At 36.8% G+C, this 9,829-nt stretch overlaps 1 protein-coding gene across 4 annotated transcripts in view; it reads right to left on the bottom strand.

Moving 5' to 3' along the window:
- Positions 1-1,942: 1,942 nt before the first annotated feature.
- klc1b (kinesin light chain 1b) overlaps positions 1,943-9,829 on the bottom strand; it is a 34,754-nt gene continuing 26,867 nt past the window's right edge. For 3 of the 4 annotated variants that reach the window (XM_074676269.1, XM_074676271.1, XM_074676270.1), the window contains 3 exons: positions 3,577-3,701; positions 3,386-3,443; positions 1,943-3,010 (listed from right to left, as the gene is read on the bottom strand). In XM_074676269.1, the coding sequence (XP_074532370.1) occupies positions 2,939-3,010; positions 3,386-3,443; positions 3,577-3,701 (255 nt within the window). In that variant the 3' untranslated portion in view covers positions 1,943-2,938. Of the gene's footprint in view, positions 3,011-3,385; positions 3,444-3,576; positions 3,702-6,424; positions 8,278-9,829 lie in introns of those variants that run through there. The other variant, XM_074676272.1, reaches the window with a different exon arrangement.

The raw sequence follows: 9,829 nt of genomic DNA, 5'->3' as shown, positions 1-9,829 counted from the left end.
TCTGTCATATCGTAGAGTAGCTATTATATTGTAACATATCTTGTTGTGTCTTATCTTTATGCATTGTACCATCCTATTGTGTTGTATCATATTGTATTGTATCGTACTGTGTTCTGTTTGTATCACATTGTCACATTGAACTGTACCGTATCCTGTCGTGTCGTGTAAAGTATCACATCATGTGTTTTGTTGGATTGTTTTATATCTCATATCATCTCATATTGTAATGTATTTTACCGTGTTGTATTGTGTCATGTCATATCATGTCTTGCCCTGTTGTGAGGTGTCTGAGTGTACCGTACCGTTGTACCGTACCATGTTGTGTCATATTACACTATACTGTATGGAATCCTGTCTCATTTAAGCAGTAACCTGTGGTCATAGAATATAAAACTTATGCGGGAGTGCTAAAATTGCAGCCCCTCAAGTGTCCACTAGAGGGTTTTTTTTTTCAGAAGTAGGGGAAACCATGCACACCCATTCAACAAAAAGACGATCTTTACAGGAAAAATAAAAAAAGTTAACAGGCTGGTACAAAAAAGATTTTAGTCTGGACAACTCACCTGTCAACTCATCTTTTATCATATCATTCCTTTCTGTAAAATAATGTTCCGTATCGTAAAACATAGGGATGCACCAATCACAATTTTGTGGCCTATCACCGAAAAACCTGCCGATACCAATTTGGGCTGGTACCTTTTTTTTTTTTTTTTATAGCTGACAGCATGTACCTTCAATGTTTCAATTTTATTTTATTGAAAATTATTGAAGAATATCTGTAAAACAATAAAATCTTTATGTTTTAACTTAAACAACCAATAAAGTGTCCTGAGTTTTAGGTCTCAGAGCAAAAAGCAACAAAGACTGGGCCGATCACCAATCTCTGAAAATTAAGCCATTTAATTGGCTGACCAATTGGTTGTTGCATGCCTAATAAAAAATCATAAAACTTCAAAAACAAAAAAAATCATATGGCTTTATATTTTTGAATATCATTTTAAACAGTCTTCAGCCCTCTGTGTTGCTTGCATTGATATAATACAGTTTCTGGAAGTTAGTCAGTTGCCGATGTGAGGTATTAATCAGTGTTTTCTCTACACTGGTGTCAAAGTTGTTACCATAAACAGAAGACAGCAGCCATCTCTGTTTGGATGATAGGGTCGTAAATTAAAGGGCCCCCTGTGTGGGAGGTCCAGGAGTCTCCAGATGGACAACACTGGAGCTGTATCACAGATTTGGACTCAATCCAAGAGGCCATCAGAGCATAGACATCAGAGCATGGACCAGTTACTATCAACAGTAACATTCTGTAAAGGACAATATCACAGAGCAGCGTAGCATACACTAATCATCTGAGGCATGCCGCTGAGGCTATCAGACTCCTCTCCAGCTGGGATAATGAGGGGCGTGCTGTGTGTATGCTTTAGTCATCCACCCATCCGACACTTTGGTCCATGATGCTTGAATACAGGTATAAACAATTCCTATGATCATTAAATGCTTGATTCCCATTGGTCAAACCTAACGACAACTGGAAAAGGAAATGGAATCGAAGCAGAATGGAACACAACATCAAGGAATAGAAAGTTAGCTGTATTATTTTTATTCTTTTACTTATGTATATATCCAGTTTACTAGAAGTTTTTGATTGAATTTTGTGCAAAAGCAGCTACAGCAATGACTTCAATTTTCCATTTAGTATTATAAATCTTCATTTAATGCTATTATTTCACAGTAGCTTGCTTTCTTTTCTCAAAAAATACAGTTTTTGTAGTGTTTTTAAGACTCAAACTGTTGCTTGGACCGTTTCTGTGAACAGTGAGCGCCCTCTGCTGGGTAGAGTTACAGGGTGCATTTTAAATAGTGTTGGTTTTCAAAAAGCTCTGCTTTAAGTGGCTTGAAGAAAATCGCAAAGAAAAATCAAAACAAAACTGTGAATAGAAAATTGTTGGTTTATTTCTGATCAGGATCACACAGTAGTTCAGATTTTTCTGTACATAGTATTCATGAAATCTGGGAATATTTGAGAATGAGATTCAAACATTTGCCAACAAGGATGATGAAACCAAACGCGTCTCTTTCTGACCACATTTATGATTCGTTGATTCTGTATTTTACATTTCTTACATATGACAAGAAAAAAACATGAGAAACAAAAATTAAGTCACAGATATTCCAGTTTTTTATTAAGTGGCTTTACTAACAATGAAAAAAAATCACTGATCAAAGAAATGTGCAAAATCTATTTTCATCACGCAGCAGAAATCAGGATATGTATCAGAGCTGTAAATGTCAGTTCACAGTTTACACCTGAATCAGACTGCAGGTGAGTCTCACATGGCACCAGAGATCCATCAAACAATCAGGTTCAAACCCTGTTTTTTTTTTTTTTTTTACACATGATTCAGAGTCAGATGTTTTCATGGTTGTGTTTTTGAGATTGTGTCTGTTTCTTCTCTGAGACTGTTTTCTTCAACTTTGTGCGACTGACAGAGGAAAAAAGTCCCAGAAAGTTTCACCAAAGCTTAAACCAACCCCCTTTAACAGAAATCTCAACAGGCAAATATTGAACCGTTAAAACGAAATAAAAATGATGATTAACAGCTTTACACTTCATCATTTGAAACCCAACAGACCTGGAGGAAACAAAATCTACATTTAAATGGATAAAACGCAGAATGGCACAGGAAGACACCACAGAAGACTCACAGTGATTCTGGATAACAAGGAGACACATGTTCACGTTCAGGAGGCACTGATGAGGGACATAAAAACACCCTGAATATAAAAACAGACCAGAGGAAACAGAAAGTTCCGATGTGAAGTCTTTGGGTCAGACAGAGAGGATTCTGGGAGGCTGTTGGGTCTGGTAGTGTTGTTGGTGATTGTTGAGGCTCAGAGAACGAGCCTATGAATTAGAATCTAAACGTGGAGTGGTTTAGTTTCCGGTGTAAAGGTCCACAGTGCTGGAGCTCAGACCACGACTCTCCCTGAAGTTACCTCCACGAGTCTGAACACGACAGGAAACACACATCATCAAACTTTTCATCTCACATAAAGATTAAATAAAACAATAAAACAAAAAGATTAAAGGAAGTTCTGGAGTCATTCTGATGCTTCCGCGCCTTAGGTTACTCAGATCAAAGCCACAAGCAGTGGTGACGGAGCAGGTTGCAGCTGTTGCAATTTTAACCATAGAGTATGCTGTAGTACTGCTTTTGACCAATAGGTAGGGCTGTGACTTTAGTATATCATCTGGATGATTCACAGTAGTTTTGAAGGTGTTTATGGGAGTTAATGCACTTGTGTCCGAGGCTAGAGGTGGTGCTATTCCTGAGACCATAAAGTTTTAATTTCCAAGACTTAAATGTAATGTTTTCCTCACCTGGAACTGGTCGTCACTTGTTTTGTTCAGATAATTCAATGATGCAGCTCGCTTCATGCTGCAGAAAAACAGAGATAGAGTTAATTGGTTAACCAAAGATTGAGGACAAGTGATGAGAATTGAAGAAGTTTGCTGCATTTGATGTTTTAAAACTGAGCACTTAGTGCAGTTTTTCGTCATCCTGGTCTTACTTGGTGCTGCGTGGTTCAGGAGGTCCGTTCCCCTGAAGTTTCTTCACCAACAGCTCACTGCTTCGCCGCAAAACGTCTCGCAGTTTACCCAGGGAGCCGCTGCGCTGCAGAGCTCCACTGCCGTCCTGCAGACAAACACAACCGTCAACACTTCACACACACAAACCATCAATACACACAAACCAACAAAACACACAGAGGCATGTTCGTGTTTGGGTTCTTTAACATGGAGTTCAGCTGTTTTTTTTTTTTTTTTTCAAACAGTGTGACTGGAGTTCTTTAAATATGGATTTTACCCAGAAAGAAGCAGAATTCGTTCCCTGAGCCGAATTAGCCATAAATTCAACCATAAAAACAGCCGAAAGATTTAAAGATGGTTAAAGTAACAATAGAAGTAAAGAGGTCATTATTTCCATCCATTCATTCATTTAAACATCACTCTTTGTTGTGTTGTGTTTTCTCCTCACTGTCAAACCAGTTAACAGAGTGTGTTAAATCTGCTCAGTGGGAGCTTTTTGTTTTTTCATTTCATCAACAGCAAAACTTTGTAAGTGGAGATTTGAGTCAGTGGATTTCTAAAGTTTCCAATAACTTTTTGCAGGATTTTCCTGACTTTGTGGAAGAGCAAAAAGGTTAACTCATTAATTCAGATCTGGGATGCTTGTTAATATTTAAATATGGATTTATCTAACACATCTGACTCATTGTAAAAAGTTGGATACCAAACTAATATTAATAAATAACTTTTCTAACATGCATAGTTCAACACATCTGGAAAGAAAAAAATAATTTTGATAAAGTGTAACAGATTATGTTTCACTAAAACAATAATGTACCATTTATAAACTTCTACATATCCTTGAGTTTAAGAAAAAAAATGTTCACCACTTTGTTGATGATGATGGGAAATATCAGAACAACCCTGAGGTTTCTTTATCCATCAATCCTAATACCACTTGAAAGGTTTCAACAACACAAACTGAATAATAATAATAATAATAATAATTTTGAAATCATTTTCACTCTTTTGAGTTGGATATTTTGTACACTACATAAACAGAAATCTCATGGAGATTTAAATTCCTGTGGTTTAACTTGTTTGGTTGGAAATTTAGAAGAGATCCAGAAAAATTATGTTCGTAAATTTCTAAAACTTATATTAGGGAATCTTTGAACTCTGAAATGTTTTCTGTTTTTAGTCGAGAGTTGAAAGCATGAGTTTTTTTGTTGATTCTTCTTATCTAACTCAGACAAAAATGACTCCTGAATTTAAACACTTGTCAAGTTTCTTGTGTTCAGATAACTTTTTTTTATTTCATATTTTAAGAAATTCATGCCTCATTTTAGTCTTTATTTAAGTCTTTTGATATCTTGAAATAAGATATTTTTCTGGACTTTCACGTGTCTCATACTAAGTCCAACAAGACAAAAAAAGAAAAAGAAAATAAGCCATAAACACCAGCTTTTATTTCTGTTTTTTGCTGTGTTAGATTTACTTTTGAGCATCATGGGCTCAGGATGCAACACATGTTTATAACCAACAGGGGGAGCTGTGGGTCACTCATACAGAGAAGAGACCAAAGTTCACAAATGAAAAACTTTATTTGAGAATACCAACAAGTGTTGATGCAATAATTTTCACAATGCAGAATGGTAAATATGATGCAGTCCTACTTACTAAGATAGTGCTTATAGACCTTACCATTAAAGTTCTCCATGTAAGGAAACTGAAGTCACACTATATATATATGTCGAGAATAGACAGTTCAATAAATAAGCATTCCACTAACACAACAATATCGTCATAATTATGTGATGCACATCGTAGTCTTTTTGTTCAGAGTTGCATTAGAAGTAAAGGAGCACTCGTCAGGAGGAATGAAGAAGAAAGGCAGGAAGCATACCGAGAAGCCGCAGAGTGAATGCACTTTTCAAATCTAGAAACACAGCCCACACTTACACTTCCAAGATGTTAGAGTCATTTACATTCAGCGAATTAATTAACAGGAGGAAAGTGACACCTGTGTGTGAGAAAACACTCCATGAAGGTGACTGTACCACCAGAACTACACAAACACACACGAACACTACGCTGATCCAGGCTTCAGTTCAGCTTTAACACCAGCTTTACTCCTACACCCACAGATAAAGGCATTTCAGAGCGTTAGCATCCTTTCTTCAATCCTTTATTATCACTTTTAGATTTCTCAGGAGGCCAAACGCTTCAGATAACACTGCTTTGGAATGGCTCTCCTGCACACACTGTACTCATCGAATCAAGGACGCTGAAGCCACAAAAGAGCAGATAGAAAGAAACCACCATGGCAACAAGAGCTCCTCATGACTCCACCAATGAGTGAACTCCTCCTGTTTTTAGCATTAACAAGCCACTGCCTAAATATTCAGCCACAACAGAATCATAACGTTAAAAAAATGTAAACACAATCTTACAAAAATGATATTCAAAGTCAATAAATCTATAAAAACAAATAAAATCCCTTCTCATTTCCCAAAAACAAGTCCGTGGATGTAGAAAAAACAAAGGTGAATCTATGCAGTACCATTTTTTAATCTGTTAGGCATTTAAACGTCACGTATTGGCAACAGAAACATCCTGAAGGTTAAAAATAACATGATGGCTAAATCCAGGCACCAGGTTGAAGCTAGTGCTCGAGGCAACAGAATCAGAGAGAGACCGATGAGGATCTAATTTATCAGACAGATTTATTCTATAGCAGCAGAGGGCTGGGCGAAGATTGAAGAGATCAAATTTATCTTGATATGAGGAAACCTTTTAGGATTTTAACTGGATATGTAACGGCTAACAGCATCTCAAAACAGAAATAACATCAGTCTTCTGCTTGCTGCCAACATGATATGAACACATGGTCACTTCTCTCTGTAAGAGATTGTTTGAGCCACAAAGGAATAAAGTGAATATTTTGTGTAGAGATAATCTTAAAAGGAGTAAAAATAGAGGCGTAGAGAAAACCACATTTTTTTTTTTAAGTCTGAAAAAAAAATGTCTGAGTCTTGAAAAAAAAAAAGGAATTTTGAAGCATTCCGGAATTTAGGGACAGTCAGAATTCTGGATCCAGAGGAATCTAGAATGCTGAGGAATTATAATTAAAGTCAGAACTCGGTAACAGAATTTGTAGTTCAATTTGTGAGCTCAGAAAAAAACGTAAACATTATTTAAAAGCCCAGAGGGTTAAATCTGATCTCAGACCTGAGAGAAACAGTTTAAACTCTGAGAATAAAGGTTGGACTCTGAGGCACTGCTAGGATTTAAATGAAAATTGGGACACAAAGCTGAATTTTACATTAATCCTCAAATCCTAGAGAAAAAGTTACAATTCAGAGATAATTCCGAAATTCTAATAAAAGGTGGAACTCTGTGATGAAATGAGGGAAATCTGAGATTAAAGTCAGAATTCCATCTTCGATCTTCTCGCTCTTCTTGAACTTGTCTAAGAATTTTGTGTAAAAATTCTGACTTAATCTGAGACTCGAATTAGAAGTGTAACAAAAAAAGGGTTAGCAAAATCTGGAATTGAAAAAAATGCTAGAATCCTTATACTATGAATAAAATTCTGCCTTAATCTCAAGATACTGATGAAAACAACATAATTTTAAGATTGAAGTCAGAATCTGAAGCTAGTTTTAGAATTCTGAGAAAATTTTGATGTCACACTTTTGAAAAACATCAGTGTCCATTCATTTCACAAAGGGGCATGGCTGTAATGCAGATAGTAAACGCTAACTATCTAGCAAGGAAACTGTTGCCAATAAAAAGCAACATAATGTTAATATTAAGACATTATCTGGAGCTTTATGAGAAGCCATAATAGAACACCCTATTTGGTATCAAACTTTTTCAGTCATTGTCTATTCTGATTCAAAATACAGGCCCTTTTGTTTTGAGGGGAAAAGGACTGGATGATTCAGCTTGTGGTAAAAACCTTTCCTCTTACAAACATGTCGTATCCTTAGCAGAACAACTGAGAGATGAATTGCTTGGTGTTTTTTTAGGCTTTAAGTGTCTTTAACAAAGAATGGCACGGTCATAAGAAGTGTGAAAAGCAACTTTAGCTCACTTTAAACTCTACTCTAAGCTGTTGATGGATTTCCCTCATTATCAGACTTTTCAAATAGCAGCATCAGTGTCATAAATTCTGTGATAAACATCTTTTACTTTATTAGACGGTTATTTTTCTGCATCGCCCAGCCCTACTTTAATGTGATTGTTGCTCTGACTGAAGTTAATCTCCTAAATCTTTCATCTTTCGCCTCCTTTCTGCTCTTCTTAAATAAACCGACTATGCACCTCCTAAAATGTTACACGTGGGTGTGTGAAAGAGGAAAGATGTGCAGGTGACGTCCTCAGGGGAAAGAGTTCACACAATGATTTTTTTCTGTTAGGTGAGACAGAGAAAGAGAGTGACGGTTTCTGAGATGTTGATCTACGTGGGGTTAGTGAGAGAGGAAAAGATCAGAGCAGAAGAGAGAAGACCAAACGTCCCAGCAGCTGTCAGACGAACAGGGGACAGAGGTGACAGCCAGCAGGGGGCGCTGTCTGAGTCTCTGCCCGAGGAGGGGGGAGGGGCACCAGGGTCGATGTTGGTTTGTTGGGACAGAGAAGGCCAGAGGGAACGACAACACACGAGAGAAGGATGGAGGAATAATCTTGATGGCTTAGGCCTGATAAAAGAGAAAGAGAGAAACAGACAGACAAAAAAACGGCAAACATCGTAAGATTTAGAGGTCAGGGTTCGGCTGCCTGGGCTGAACTCCTACTGATCTGAAAATCTGGGCTTTGTCCTTTTCTTCTCTGCCTGTTCTGCACTGATCTGATGACTCCTGTCCACCTGAGACTGAGCTCTGTGTCCTGAGGTCTAAACACCCTGATTTAAACCTAAACCACTGACAGGAGTGACTTTATACCCAACTGAGAGAAAGCTGGCTGAGGTGAGCAGAAACTACCTGAGACTACAGCACTGACTGAGTGAACGTTTCTTTGATACATTTTCTGCAGCCTCAGGAACAAACTCAGGGAGCAGCAGGTCGCTGGTGCAGTACAGGTTTGTGTTTGCAGTCACAGTGACTCAGCTCTTTTTTTCTCCTCTTTGGGTAACAGGAAGCTGGCTCACTGCACCCACCAATGACTGCACTGCAGACAGACCGCCGACATCTGCAGACATCAGCACTGAGGCCGGCCCACTGATACAGCCATCGGCCCCAGAATACAAAAAAAGAGGAGCTGGTAACAGAAGTTGAATCTAGTCATTCAATATGTATAATTTTAAAGCTCTTGCAGATCCATTCTTAGCTTCAAATTTAAAAAGAACACACTGTTCTGATGATTTTCTTGGATGTGTATCCCTTGTTTAATGATTCTTAATTTCCCACCAATGATGTGGCAATTTTTACCCTTGGTCAGGAATAATTAAAATCTTGAGTTAAGCATTTTAAATCAATTACCTTCTCGCTGAAATTTGCAGTAAACTTCCCTAATTTTATACCTTGAAATTATTTAAATCTAATTAAATCTCTTATAACATTTATCTTGAGTTGTCATTAAAAATTTTCATACACCAAAATTTCTCAATGATATTTTTCATATAATGTTATTAATATATTTTGTTGTGTTGAGTCATATTATATCATACCATACAACATTGTATCTATCCTATCCTACCTGAATGTCCTGTATAGTGTCATATTTAATGTTTCATCTTGCATCAAGTCATAGGTTTTGTCATGTATCATTGTATCCAATTTTTTGACGATTTGTGACAATAACCATTACATAAGAGAAGACTTAACTTTACGGAACTTATCGTAAAACTATTCTTACTTAACTTGGCTAAACTTGCTGTTATGTGACATAACTCAAATTATTGTAACATAACTATCCTTTCATTGAAGAGCTTATTGTAATATACCTTAAATTATCGGAACTTAACTTTTTTTTTTACTAAATTCATCCTGACATAAATATCTTTACACAACATCTTATTATTATGTAACTTGAAAAATTGTAGCACAAACATCCAAACTTAACTCACTGAAACCATAACTTAATGCATTTTACTCAGATGTTCGTAACTCAATTATCCTTGCGTTACTTACCTAACTAGCTGTAATATAACTTCCCTTAATTTATCATTAGTTTCCAGTTTATTGCAACGTAACTTTATTTATCGTAGGGTAGCCAAGCTTACTTCCCTTTACTTGTCATAATGTCAATAAA

This window comes from Halichoeres trimaculatus, unplaced genomic scaffold, assembly GCF_033239565.1.
Source record: "Halichoeres trimaculatus isolate MK-OKI-2021-1 unplaced genomic scaffold, fHalTri1.1 fHalTri1_scaffold_8, whole genome shotgun sequence".
NCBI lineage: Eukaryota > Metazoa > Chordata > Actinopteri > Labriformes > Labridae > Halichoeres > Halichoeres trimaculatus.
The sequence above is the reverse complement of the archived record's forward strand: the minus strand, read 5'-3'. Positions and strand labels throughout refer to the sequence as shown.